This window comes from Neofelis nebulosa, chromosome 3, assembly GCF_028018385.1.
Source record: "Neofelis nebulosa isolate mNeoNeb1 chromosome 3, mNeoNeb1.pri, whole genome shotgun sequence".
Lineage (NCBI taxonomy): Eukaryota > Metazoa > Chordata > Mammalia > Carnivora > Felidae > Neofelis > Neofelis nebulosa.
In genome coordinates, this window is record NC_080784.1 from 147625672 (window position 1) to 147640878 (window position 15207).

General features: G+C 38.2%; 1 protein-coding gene across 9 annotated transcripts in view; it reads right to left on the bottom strand.

Annotated features, from left to right (window-relative positions):
* Nucleotides 1–10330, bottom strand: part of LOC131507471 (alpha-fetoprotein-like) — a 53445-nt gene extending 43115 nt beyond the window's left edge. For 7 of the 9 annotated variants that reach the window (XR_009259509.1, XR_009259511.1, XR_009259510.1 and 4 more), the window contains exons 1-4: nt 10200–10330; nt 9002–9053; nt 8720–8861; nt 7176–7387 (exon numbers count right to left, since the gene is read on the bottom strand). Coding sequence is in view for 2 of the 9 variants with exons in the window: in XM_058722299.1 (XP_058578282.1) it covers nt 7176–7387; nt 8720–8861; nt 9002–9053; nt 10200–10284 (491 nt within the window). In the remaining 7 variants the exon portion in view is untranslated. The remainder of the gene's footprint in view (nt 1–7175; nt 7388–8719; nt 8862–9001; nt 9054–10199) is intronic. The other 2 variants (XR_009259505.1, XR_009259507.1) reach the window with 2 other exon arrangements.
* Between the last annotated feature and the right edge of the window lie 4877 nt (nt 10331–15207).

Below are 15207 nucleotides of genomic sequence, written 5' to 3' on the forward strand. Positions count from 1 at the left end.
AATCATCTACAAACCATGGAGGGGGAGAAAAAGGCCAAATAATAGAACCGAACATGATTCATTAGCAAGACTTAGAAAAGTAGGTGTGTGCTCAGCAAAACAAAAACAAAAACAGAAAACAAACAAACAAACAAACAAACAAATCCTCTTCATTCTCACCAAGGGGCTCTCAAGCCCTTGGAAGTTTAGTCAATAGATTTCTATCAGCAGAGTTTCTCAGGCCCAACTTGTAGAAACACAAGAGCAGAACTGATATTATCAACATATACTGGGCCTCCCAACATAAGGCAAAATTCTTGATCAAAATGAAATTTCACCAAAGCCATTCAATACCTCTGCTCTCTACTGTGCATGCTAAATTAAGAGTTCATTACTGTGCTACAGTAACTTAGTTCCCTTGGAAGATATTCAATATGAGCCAACCTAATTTCAAATCTCCAAAGGCAAAGTTTAATTTAGTATAAGGAAAAGGTTTCTAATAATTACAGCCATTTACACAATGGAATGTCCCTATTGTAAGATAACATGGGGTCATGCTTGATTGGAAGTTGGGTTCTATAGTCAGACATACAATGGAAGCTTACAATAATTAAAACTGTTATTGAAATTTTCTTAGATAATCCAAAGGTACAGTAACTATGGTTTTGTGTATCTGTATATTATATGTACCTTTTGAAAAGTCTAAAAGAGCTGACTTTTCACTCCAGCTTTGATATATACGTTACTGTTTCCTTGGTTGAGAATTAAGTAAAGTTATTGCCTTATAATTAGGAGAAAAGTAGTTAGAAAATTATTTTTCCCCTGAATATTCATAGTTGTCTGCACATAAGTAAAGATTATCATAGGAAGAGAGTTAAGATGACAGAGTAGTGGGGTGGGGGGGACCCTATGCTTGCCTTGTCCCTCAAGCACAGCTAGATAAATATCATATCATTCTGAACACCCAGGAAATCGATCTGAGAACTAAGAGAACAAACTACACATCTAAAGAGAGAGAAATGGCCACATTGTGGAAGGTAGAAGCTATGGAGAGTTGATTGGGGGGACAAAAGAGTTGTGGGTGCTGTGGAAGGGAGGGAACCCTGATCATGGAGAGCAGAGAGAGAAAGAGAGAAAGCAGCATGCATGGGATTGCACAAGAAAAACACTTCCCCAAAACCATTGACTGGGAAAAAGAGAGAGGCTGATCATCACAGTTTTTGCAAGCAGTGGAGTTCAATGTCTGAAGTTTTAGAAGTCTGGGCCATCACCAGGTAGAGGCTGATAAGCTTTGCAGTGTTCCTGTGGAGGAGGGCAGAGGCACTGGAGTGGACAGGGTACTCTGAGGATCCTCTGGGCCACACTGGGAGAGAGAGTTCCTTTTCTTGGAGTGCATTTGGGAGAGGTGGCACTGCCTCTCAGGGGACAAAAGTCATGGTGGGCACCATCAAGGAGCCCCATTAATCAGCATAGCAGCAGAGACACCTGCTGAGGGCAGCTAACATGGAAGTCAGCTTTTGGCATTGCTTCACCATAAACTCTGAGCCCCTGTGTGTTCATGAAACTGCCCTTTTGGGACAAATTGACACCAGCCACAACACAAGACCCTCCCCCAGAGGATTAGCATGGGTCTGTGTCATGCCTGGTCCCTAAAATTTGGAATTTTGAAACCTAGGCCCGTGCCTGAGATAAAACACAAGAGTACTATGCCACAAGGCAGGCAGTTGGCTCAGACGCAGACAGGGTGAATGCAAGGATCTGACGGAAGCCTGAAACACAACAGAGATTTTTCGCTCCTCTCTTGAGGGCTTCCCAAACAGCAGCAGGTGCAAACTCCCCAGTCCAGGATGAGAGAACTAGCTGATGCCATTTTTCCCCCCAGCCCATCAGCACAGATGGATTTCCATAAGCAGCACAGCACCCCCAGTGGAGGCTGGAGCCACTTACCCCAAGCCCCACCCCACTGAGCCCTGTAGGTGCATCTTTACTAGGACAGGAGTGCCTGAGAACCAGTGCAACAAGACTCTCCCCCAGAAGACTAGCACAAACCTCCCACATGCACCAAGTCTATTGATCATAGAGTGCTACAAACTTCAGCTCTAGGGAAAATAGAATCCAGCCGTTTATAACAAGCACACCAAAACACACCTAGTTAAAACTCACCACACACTGGACAAGGTTCAAACGCTTCCCATTGCAGGCAAGGAGAAACACTGCAGAGAACTGATCTGAGGGAAAGAGCAGCCAAAACATAACAGCAAAGTGCACAGGCATACGCCAAAAAAATCTTCCTGAAGTACCAAGGCCTATATAGTGTATGACCTCGTCTTAATATAGCCATTACCCTCAGGAGCAGGAAGTGCAATGGTATTTCCTAACACACAGAAGACAGAGTCTAGCAAAATGCCAAGACAGAGAAATTCATCCCAAAAGAAAGAACAGGAAGAGGTCACAGCCAGGAATCTAATCAAAACAGATATAAGTAATATTCCTGAATCAGAATTTAAAACAACACTCATAAGGATACTAGCTGGGCTTGAGAAAAGCATAGAAGACATTATGGAGTCCCTTACTGCAGAGATTAAAAAACAAACAAACAAACAAACAAACAAAAAACACTGGGGCGCCTGGGTGGCTCAGTCGGCTGAGCGTCCGACTTCAGCTCAGGTCACGATCTCACAGTTCGTGGGTTCGAGCCCCACGTCGGGCTCTGTGCTGACAGCTCAGAGCCTGGAGCCTGTTTCAGATTCTGTGTCTCCCTCCCTCTCGACCCTCCCCCATTCATGCTCTATCTCTCTCTGTCTCAAAAATAAATAAACGTTAAAAAAAATTAAAAAAAAAAACCACCTAAAAACTACTCAGGCTGAAATAAAAAAAATGCCATAACTGAGATGAAAAACCTACTGAATGTATTGACAACAAGGATGGAAGAATCAGACTTCTGATTATATTACTAATTAATAATATAGAAGATAAGATTATGGAAAATAATGAAGCTGAAAAGAAGAAGGAAAGAAAAACATTAGATCATGAAAGTAGACTTAGGGAACTTAGTGACTCCATAAAGTATAATAACATTCTTGTCACAGGAGTCCCAGAAGAAGAGAGGGGGAAGTGGGCAGAAGGTTTGTTTGAGGAAATTATAGCTGAAAACTTCCTTAATCTGGGGAAGGAAACAGACATCCAAATACAGGAGAGAACTCCCATCAAAATCAACAAAAGCTGTCCAACACCAAGGCATATCATAGTGAAACTTGCAAAATGCAGAGATAGGAATCCTGAAAGCAGCAAGGGAAAAACAAATTCTTAGCCTACAAGGCAAGACAAATAAGGTTTGCATCAGATCTCTCCACAGAAACTTGGCAGACCAAAAGGGAGTGGCATGATACATTCAATGGGAAAAAAATGTAGCCAAGAATATTTTATCCAACAAGGCTGTCATTCAGAATGGAAGGAGAGATAAAGAGTTTCCCAGACAAACAAAAACTAAAGGAGTTTGTGACCATTACACCAGCCCTGCAAAAAATATTAAAGGGGACTCTGAGTAGGAAAGAAAGGCCAAAAGACTAGAAAGAAACCATATATGGCACTAAATATGGCACTAAATTAATAATATGGCACTAAATTAATATCTGTCAATAATCACTCTGAATGTAAATGAACTAAATGTTCCAATCATAAGACATAGGTTATTAGAATGGATAAAAATAATAATACCCATCTGTATGTTGCCTATAAAACACTCATTTTAGACCTAAAGACACTTGCATATTGAAAACGAGGGTATGGAGAACCATTTATTATGCTAATGGATGTCAAAAGAAAGCTAGAGTAGCCGTAGCTATATCAGGCAAACTAGATTTTATTTTTTAAAATATTTTTCAAGTTTGCTTGCTTTGAGAGGGGGGAGGGGCAGAGAGAGAGGGAGAGGGGACCCTAAGCAGGTGCCAAACTCAGCGCAGAGCCTGACACGGGGCTCAATCTCATCGCTGTAAAATCATGACCTGAGCCAAAATCAAGAGTTGGGTGCTTAAACCAAGCCACCTAGGTGCCCCCAAACAAACTGGATTTCAAACCAAAGACTACAGCAAGAGGTAAAGAAGGGCACTATAACATAATTAAGGGGTCTATCCAACAAGAAGATCTAAAAAGTGTAAATATTTATGTCCCCAACTTGATAACACCAAATATATAAATCAGTTAATAACAAACATGAAGAAACTCATTGATAATAATACAATAATAGTAGGGGTCTTTAATACCCCATTTACAACAACGACAGATCATCTAAGCAGAAAATCAACAAAGAAACAATGGCTTTGAATGACACAGTGGACCAGATAGATATAATGGATACATTCAGAATATTTCATCCTAAAGCAACAGGATACACATTCTTTTCTCCTTTTTTAAGTTTATTTATTTGTTTTGAGAGAGAGAGAGAGAGTGCAACACATGAGTGAGGGTGGGAGGGCAAAGCAAAAGGCAGAGAGAGAATCCAAAGCAGATTCTTACTGATGTGCACAACTGTGAGATCATGACCAGAGCCGAAATCAAGACTCAAACACTGGACTGACTGAGCCACCCTGGTGCCCCAGAATACACATTCTGTTCAAGTGCACATGGAACATTCTCCTGAATAGATCACATACTGGGTCACAAATCAGGCTTCAATAACAACTAAAAGACTGCGGTCATACCATGCATATTTTCAGACCACAATGCTATGAAACTTGAAGTCAACCACAAGAAAAATTTGGAAAGACCACAAATAATGGAGGTTAAAGAACCTACTACTGAAGAATGAATGAGTTAACCAGGAAATCAAAGAAATAAAAAACACATGGAAGCAAATATCTCTGGAGGAAAGGGAACAAAAGCAAGAATAAACTATTGGGATCTCCTTAAGATAAAAAGCTTCTGCATAGCAAAAGAAACAACAAAACTAAAAGGCAGCCAGAATAGAAATAGGAATAGGAGAAGATATTTGCAAATGACATATCTGATAAATTGGTTAGTATCCAAAATTTGTAAAGAACTTATCAAACTCAATACCCAAAAAACAAATAATCCAATTAAAAAATTAGCAGAACATGAATAGACATTTTTCCAAAGAATACATACAGATGGCTAACGGACACCTGAAAAAGATGTTCAACATCGCTCATCTTCAGGGAAATACAAATCCAAACCATGAGAGATACCACCTCATACCTGTGAGAATGGCTAAAATTAACAACACAGGAAACAACAGATGTTGGGAGGATGCAGGGAAAGGGGAACTTCTTACACTGTTGGTGGGACTGCAAATTGGTACAGCCACTCTGGAAAACAGTATGGATGTCACTCAAAAAGTTGAAACTCGAACTACCCTACAATCCAGCAATTGCCCTACTAGGTATTTACTCAACATATACAAAATAGTGATTAAAAGGACCACATGTACCCTGATGTTTAAAATAACATTATCAACAAGGGCTAAACTATAAAAAGAGCCCAAATGTCCATCAACTGGTGAGTGGATAAAGAAGATGTGGTATATATATATATATATATATATATGAAGATTACTCAGCCATAAAAAATGAAATCTTGCCTTTTGCAACAATGTGGATGGAGCTAGAGTTTATTATGCTAAGCAAAATAAGTCAGTCAGAGAAAGACAAATACCATATGATTTCACTCATATGTGGAATTCAAGAAAGAAAACACATGAACAAGGGGTAGGTGGGGGAAAGGAGAGGAAAGCAAACATAAGAGACTCTTAAATATACAGAACAAACTGAGGGTTGCTAGAGGGGAGGGGGGCAGGGGAATGGGCTAAATGGGTGATGGATATTAAGGAGGCATTTTTTGTGATGAACTCTGGATGTTATATGTAAATGATGAATCACTAAATACTACTCCTGAAACCAATATTACATTGCATGTTAACTAGAATTGAATAAAAACTTGCAAAAAAAAAAAAAGATTAACATATAACATAACTCCTTAACATTGATTTCATTGTAAATTCTCAAGAAGAGACTAGATTCACTGCCTGAGTATTGGTCAGACTTTGTAATCTCTGAATGTTCAACTCAAACCTGATTTTAGACTTCTCCTTAGAGTGGAGGAACTACAGTAAATGGGTAGCTGGGTCCTATTTTGGTTCCCGTTTGGTTTCCCCTGAAGTCAGATGAGTTGTAACCTACCCAACCTTAGTCCTTTCTACCTAAGTAGCTGGGGCCACTTAATTTCCTTTTGAAGGCTCGTAATCTCTGGGGGCAATTCTGCCCTTATATGGGTGAATTAAAGGAGTTTGTATTATTTAGCATCAAATCATCCTGTCTGCTCGTTTATCTGTGGTCTAAAATTTTATGTCTAAAATCTGAAATAAAATCACTACTATGCTCCTTGCAGTCTAGAATCAACAATCAGACCTTGCCTTATTCCCATTGTCTGAACCTATCTTGATAAGATGGACAAAACTTCATTCCTTGAGAACTGAAGCTTTGTGTTTCTCTTGTCATTTCTCTCTCTCTAAGCATTGGTTACCTGCCTCTAAACCCCAGTCACTTGCTCACACCACACATACATAGACCTCTATGCTCACAAGAAGAAAATATGACCTTGCCTACCCATTTGCTATAATGCTATTCACTCCAGGTGGGAATTATACAATCAGACTTTATGAATAGAAAAGCATCTCTGTCTAATCTGCAATTGTCACTTATTCCTAGGTTCCATATGACAGGTTCTCTCTATGCCTATCAGGTACCCTCTCTGCTATCCCTTGATGAATCTCCCAAATGCCAGCCTCTTGCCAGAGCTATTACCTGCTCTCTGTCCCCAGTACTCTCTGTTTATTATGCTTGGCCTGATTGCTATACCTTGTAACATCATTTGCTACTGGTCTGACTAATCTAACCAATAAGGAGGTGGGTTCTTTACATTGTCCTAGTCATTTTTAAAATTTATTTAAACATTTTTTTTCATCCTAGTCATTTTTAATGCCTCTATACACAGACCTGTATATTCACTAAGACTGCAATTGTCATTCTGAGGGAGAAAAATATATATTGTAGCTCAAACCTTTACTTCAATTCCATGTAATAAAGCATTGTGTTCTCAGAGCCCATATATTTAAAAAAAAATCTGTCTTCAAAATGGAAAACACTCTTCTTCAGAGAGGATGGCAAGGAGAAATGACTTACCTCTCCTTCACTGATGCTTGATTCTCTTTGTCTACCTCGCAGATCTGCTCGAGATTTGGAATTTGGAATACATCGCTATATTCTGTGTCATCTTTTTTGTATAACAGGAAGCACCTGAGTCTTGCTTTGTTATTTATATTGCAACAGTCAGAAAACTCCTGTTTGTCAGCCATTCCTTGGTTATTACAAACATGCTCTAGGAAGGTAGTCATCTGTAGGAGGAATAATAATAATTTAAAGGTGAAAAATGTGTGATCTACATCCCTAACCACAGGAAAGTTAAAAAATTATTTCAGGAAAAGACCACTGAGTGTACAACTTGTATTTAACAGTCCCTGGACATAACTCTTTAGAGCAAAAGCTTTTAGATTTTGAAGTCTAAACTACCACATGCTGACATTGGCCCAAAGGAATTCATCAGTCTCTCCTTTCCTATGTAATTGCTTCATTTTCATATAGTTGTTAAGAGGTATTAAACACAAGCCAAAATTACAGAGCCTAACGAAGTTCAGGTATTTTTTTTTATGAGAACTATCCACCAAGAAATAGATGGTAATTTGCTTTCCTTGCTTCCTAATTGTTTTCAGTTTGGTTTCCATGGGAAGTTATTTTAAGAATGCAACTCTGAGGCAGTGTGTATTCAATGTCAAATATTCAAATGAAAATGTGCTAATTTAGTTAGTTTTCAAATACCTTTGGGTGGCAGTAAATGTGTGGGATGCTGTAAACCTCAAAAGACATACATTTCTAGATTTAGGGGGAAAAGGCAAAAAAAAAAAGGCCATCTTTTGAAGTAGAAATAAGAAGTAATCATTATAAAGTAAGTGAGACTAGTCATTGGCAGAAGCATTTCATTTAAAGTGTGTTTCTCATAAGACTGATAATTTTTCTGTCTATTTAGAGTCTAGTAAAAGGTAGGTGAGTTTTAACTCCAAGAAGATGGACTTAAAAATAAAAACCTCCCAAGAAATAAGAAAACCACTGACTTGTAGTTTAAAGTGTTTGGCATGAGGTAAGTGATCCATAAAATATGTAGATTGTACAAATATGTTGTTAGTGTTTATCAAGAATTCACTAATTACAAGACAGACATACTTTATGAGATAGTAATAGTCCCCATGATTTCCTACTAACTGGTAAAAGGAGCCTATAATAATATTCACCTCTTTCTTCTTTTTCATATTCTCTTAGAAACTTTTTTAAATTAGTACTTTGATTTCCCAGTTACCTTTGTATAAGGATGTTGGACAATAGTATTCCAGAGGCAGAAGAACAACCAACTTAAATGAACAAATTGGCATTTTAGGTTATAATATCGCTTGAGTGTTTTGTTCTCTGAGTCTGACCTCCCAGCAATGAAATGAAAAACTGTAGGTTTATAAACCTATAAAATTTACATTTTGAGTGTGATTCACATACACATCGCTGCCTTAAAATCCCCTACCTAATTGTTCAGCACCCCACCTCATAACAACACCTTCTGGCTGGAATTTCGGTTTAAAAAAAAAAAGGGGAGAGAGAAAGACAGAACACGATTCACCTACCAACTGGTGAGAGCATTCGGACGGTGATTCCTGTGGCTTGAGGACCTTGCACTTCTCTGCACGATCTACCAACTCTTCAACTATGGTTTGTACTTCTTGATAAGTTGATTTCTGAAGAAACTGAGCAACCATAATGCTAGTACTGAAACATAACACTTGTGAGAGTGCTAAAGATAGAATCAAAACTCTTCCCCCATCGTTGTGAGATCACTGCCCCCTCCCCCCTCCAGAATAAGTATGATTTCAAATTTCAGACAAAAGAATATCAATAATACAACTCACATGTCTCTTAAGTTCTCTTGCAGATAATTCTGGCTATTAGTGTGGTTCAAGGCTGAAGAAAAATGAGATTTTATTTGCCTAAGAGGATATTTTCAAAATTGAAATCTCCCTGTATAATTCTGAAATGTATATTTTTTTCACTTATAAATTTCCAGGTCAATTCCATTTGCCCTCAAAAATTAAAACACATTACCAGAATTTATATTCACTTGTGTTTAAACTGCATTCTGTGAATAACTTATTTCTGTTCAAATATATTGTGTACTCGAAATCTGTCATTGGCCTCCCATTAAGTTGCGTGTACTTGTGTTGACACACTTGAATTAATTAATGTGATTTGGTTATTTAACTCTTTATATTAGAAGTTACTAGAACATCCAAGGAATGCTAAGAAAATTAAGGTTTAACATTGGTAGCAAACATACAAACATTAGCACTTTGACAGGATTCATTTGGCAAAGACATTATCTCACCCATTTTGGATTTACTCATCAACTTTATCTTTCTTATCACCTCCACTCACCACACACACACACACACACACACACACACGTTCTCTATTGAAAACAATACCTTCTGCTTATACTAATAGCTCCTAAAGAGCTTAGCAGCTACCTGTTAAATAAAGAAATCATTGTTATTTACTTGCCCTGTTAATATAGAGAAACGTTCTGGAGTCAGTTACTCTGAGTTCAACTTCTAGCTCTAATACTGACTGTGGTCTTGGAAAAATTACTTAAGCTCTCAAAGTTGCTGCTTCTCCATCTACAAAATGTAAATAAACTCTACCGCATTGGACGTTTGTTAGGATTAAATGGAAACATGTGTGACGCACCGAGCACAGTGCCTGCCACAGAATAGGTACTGAAGAAGATAGATCATAATATTATTCCTGCTACTATAAATACAATTACTTTATCCAAAATCATTTATCCGATTTCAAATACAAGTTTGAAATGGATCATTCCATCACCAAGGATGGAAGTAAGACTAAAACGAGATCTTCCTGTGTGTGTTGCCTCAATATGTTAGTTCTCTTTCTGCATCCGTTCCACAAATTAATTTCTAGCCATTTCCAATGACTCTATTGACAATGATGAGCACTGAGAAAGATAAACCTTTCCATACATATTTAAGTAGTTGCTATGCCTTTACTTCCTGGCACATGGGATATATAGAATGTAAATAGGATCCCTACCTGCAGCTAGTAAACTTCTCTGTAGAGTTTGGCATTGAACGTAGCTGAAGAAAACAAGAAAACATATGGGTCTAAGATTCTTCATTATTTTAGATGAACCTTTAAAGAAGGTGCTCTATCACCTGAAAAAAATGAAGAATCCTTTTATACTCTTTTCAAGTAATTACTATTAATAATTAACCTTTTCCTGGTGAATATTTTTTCCAGGCCAGTACGACCCTGATAAAATTTAAGAATCTCATGACAATGAAGAAATATTGTTAATAGATGGCATTCATTAATGAATACTGGATTTTAAAATCAGTCATGTCAATCTACTTGTTTTTTCAAGATTATACCATGTAGGCCTTGTAATAATCAATATGCGCCTTTGGTAAATATCTCATTTCCTGGAAATGCTTGTTGACATGTACAAAGTTCTGAAGTGGCAGGAGGAAAGTAAACATGAACTACAACAGATTCAAATAAATGGCTAAAGCCCTGATTCCAGTGCTGGGCACATTTTCAAGTCCCTGGTGAGAGTGGGAAACATAGGCCAAACCCAAGGAAATGGGACCTAATTTACTGAGTGCTTATTGTGAATCTGGTGCTTTATATGACTGTATTTAGATAACACTTTTCTTGTTTCTTGAAGAAGACAATAAGACTGAGGATCATATGGGCCTGCCCACCATACTTGGTAGCCAGCTAAAAGTGGCACCTGGGAGCCTCAAGTTCTGGAGAAGGCCAGCAACACATTGTGCAGTCTGTCTAAAGACCATGAAGCTGCTGACAGCACTGGTGAGAGTGAACCAAGACAACAACATGGACAGGCTCTTGGCCCAGTGGCTGTATGAGATTGAGAGCATCACGAAACTCAAGGTATCTTGAAACTCAAGTACTACGTGGAGCTGCTGGACCAATGAAGCCATCAGGATGCAAATGTGCAGATGAAGTGCATCCTTGTGCTAAAGGTGCACTATGAGAAATGGGAGTTGGCAATGAAATCGGGCCTTTTCTTCATCAATTGAAGGAATGAATTTTTTTGATGACCTAGGACGGGCAACCAGAAATCACTTTCTAGTGTATGCTGCTCTTGAGGCTTATATCTGAGGCAGACACAGAGGACTTAGATTTGCCCTGACAAATTGGGGTTTGCTCATGGGATTGGGAAGCCAGCCAAAAGCAGCACCTGGGAGCCTTGAGTCCTGGAGAAGACTAGGAACACATCATGCAGCCTGTCTATAAGGTACAGGTGGAGGAGTCTGGACTGCTTTGCAAGGACACAGCTTGGCAGACTGCAGGAATATCCTTCACTAAGAGATACCTGGGAGCCCTGATTACTGGCAGAGCAGACAAATCTGGAAGCCTTGCAAGAACTGACTCCAGCATGCTAACCATGGTATCCTCAATAAGAGACACCAGAAATCTGGTTTGTTACAGAAGCCTGGGACTTCAGAAAACAGGCAGACTTAGAGGACTTGGATTTCCCTGCCATGTTGGAAGCAGGAAGAAATAGAAAATTTGAACAGACCAATTATCAGGAATGAAGTTGAATCAATAACCAAAATCTCCCAACAAACAAAAGTCCAGAGCCAGATGGCTTCACAGGCCAAACATTTAAAGAAGGTTTGGGGCGCCTGGGTGGCCCAGTCGGTTGGGCGTCCGACTTTGGCTCAGGTCATGATCTCACCGTTCGTGAGTTCAAGCCCCGCATCAGGCTCTGTGGCGACAGCTCAGAGCCTGGAGCCTGCTTCGTATCCTGTGTCTCCCATTCTCTCTGCCCCTCCCCCCCTCATGCTCTGTTTCTCTCTGTCTCAAAACTAAATAAACATAAAGAAGAATTAATACCTACCCTCTTCAAACTACTTCAAAAAAATAGAAGAGAAAGGCAAACTTCCAAATTCATTCCATGAGGCCAGCATTATTACCCTAATACCAAAACCAGATAAAGATGTCACTAAAAAAGAGAACAACAGGCCAATATCTCTAATGAATATAGATGACAAAATCCTCAACAAAATACTAGCCAGCCAAATCCAACAATACATTTAAAAAAATCATACACCACAATCAAGTGGGATTTTTTCCCAGGATGCAAGGGTGGTTCAATATTCACAAATCAATCAGTGTGATACATCGCATCAATAAGAAAAAGGACAAAAACCATATGATCATTTCAATAGATGCAGAAAAAGCATTTGACAAAGCATTTGACAAAGTACAACATCCATTCATAATAAAATCCCTCAACAAAGTAGGTTTTCAGGGAACATACCTCAACATAATAAATCTATGAGACACCCACAGTGAACACCATATTCAATGGGGAAAAACTGAGAGCTTTTCCCCCAAGGTCAGGAACTGGACAAGGATATCCATTCTCACCATCATTATTCAGTATAGTACTGGAAGTCCTAGCCACAGTAATCAGAAAACAAAAAGAAATAAAAGGTATCCGAATTGGTAAGGAAGAAGTAAAACTTTCACTATTTGTAGATGACATGATACTAAATATAGAAAACCCTAAGGACTCCACCAAAAAACTACTAAAACTGAAAAAAATGAATTCAGTAGTCACAGGACACAAAATCAATGCACAGAAATCTACTGCATTTCCATACACTAATAATGAAGCAGCAGAAAGAGAAATTAAGAAAATGATCCCATTTACAATGGCACCAAAAATAATAAAATACCTAGAGTAAACTTAATCAAAGAGGAAAAAGACCTGTACTCTGAAAACTATAAAACACTGATGAAACAACTTGAAGACAATACAAAGAAATGGAAAGACATTCCATGCCCATGGATTGATTGGAAGGGAAAATATTGTTATAATGTCTATACGACCCAAAGCAATCTACACATTTAATGCAATCTCTGTCAAACAGCATTTTTCATGGAACGAGAACAAACAACCCTAAAATCTGTGTGGCACCACACACACACACACACACACACACACACAAACCAAACGGACAATCTTGAAAAAGAAAAACAAAGCTGGAAGTATCACACTTCTGGACTTCAAGTCATATTACAAAAGTATAGTAACCAAACAGTATGGTGCTGGCACACACAAAAAAAAGACACACAGATTGGGATGGTTAGGTGGCTCCGTTGGTTGAGCATCTGACTTCAGCTCAGGTCATGATCTAATGGTTCGTGAGTTCAAGCCCCATATCAGACTCTGCACTGACAGTGCAGGGCCTGCCTGGTATTCTCTCTCTCTCCCCTCTCTCTCTGCCCCTCCCCCACTTTCTCTCTCTCTTTCTCTTAAAATAAATGAATAAATTTAAAAAATATAGACAGCCAGATCAATGGAACAGAATAGGAAACCCAGGAATAAACCCACAATTATGTGGTCAATTAATCTTCTACAAAGGAGGAAAGAATATGCAATGGGAAAAAGACAGTCTCTTCAACAAATGGTGCTGGGAAAACTGGACAGCTACATCCAAAAGAATGAAACCACTTTCTTACACCATACACAAAAATAAACTCAAAATGGGTTAAAGACCTAAACATGAGACATGAAACCATAAAAATCCAGGAAGAAAACACAGGCAATAATTTCTCTGACATAGGCCATAGCAACATTTTTCTGGATAATGTCTCCTGAGGGAAATAAAAGCAAAACTAAACTATTAGGACTACATCATAATTAAAAGTTTCTGCACAGTGAAGAAAACAATCAAAAAAACTAAAAAGCAACCTATTGGATGGGGAGAAGACATGTACAAATGACATATCTGATAAAGGGTTAGTATCCAAAATATATAAAGAAACAATATAACTCAACAACCAAAAAACAAATAGTCCAATTAAAAAATGGGCAGAAGACATAAACAGACATTTCTCCAAAGAAGCCATCCAGATGGCCAGCAGACACACGGAAAGACACTCAATATCACTCATCATTAGGGAAATGCAAATCAAAACTACAATGAGATGTTATCTTGACCTGTCAGAATGGCTCACATCAAAAACACAAGAAACAATAGGTGTTGATGAGGATGTGGAGAAAAACAAACTTTGATAGACTGTTGGTGGGAATGCAAACTGGGGAACCACTGTGGACAACAGTATGAAGGTTCCTCAAAAAGTTAAAAATAGAACTACCCTGGGATCCAGCAATGGCACAACTGGGTATTTAGCCAAAAAATACAAAAACACGAATTCAAAGGGATACATGCATCTTTATGTTTATGGCAGCATCATTTACAATAGCCAGATTATGGAAGCAGCCCAAGTGTCCATCAATAGACAAATGAATAAAGAAGAAACGGTATGTGTGTGTGTATATATATGTATATATATGTATATATATATATATATATGTATGTGTGTGTGTATATTACACATATGTATTACATATACATGTATACGTATACATGTATATGTATACATGTATACGTATACATGTATATGTATATATGTATATATATATGTGTGTGTATATATATATATTTGTAATGGAATATCACTCAGCCATAAAAAAGAATAAAATCTTGCCATTTCCTACAAATGGAAATGGATGGAGCTAGAGAGTATAATGAGAAGCAAAATGAATCAGAGAAAAACAAATACCATATGATTTCACTCATGTGGAATTTAAAAAACAAAACTAGCAAAGGAAAAAAAAAGAGAGCGAGACAAACCAAGAAACAGACTCTAGAGAACAAAGACAGTTACCAGAGGGGAGGTGGATGCAGATTAAGAGTACACTTATCATGATGAGCACAGAGTAATGTATTGAATTGTTGAGTCACTATACTGTATACCTGAAACTAATGTAACATTGTATCTTAACTATACTGGAATTAAAATTAAAAACTTAATTTAAAAAAATGATCAGTAGCAACAACAGAATCAGGATCATGTAATTTACTCATGGATTCACAAGTAGAAATTCAGGTCTGTCTGGTTCTGGAGCCCACACCACCCAAGAGCTAGTATTGAAAACTGAGATGTCAACATTCCTCAGCTATTGTCCCCTTTACCTAACATCCAGTTTGGGGACCTA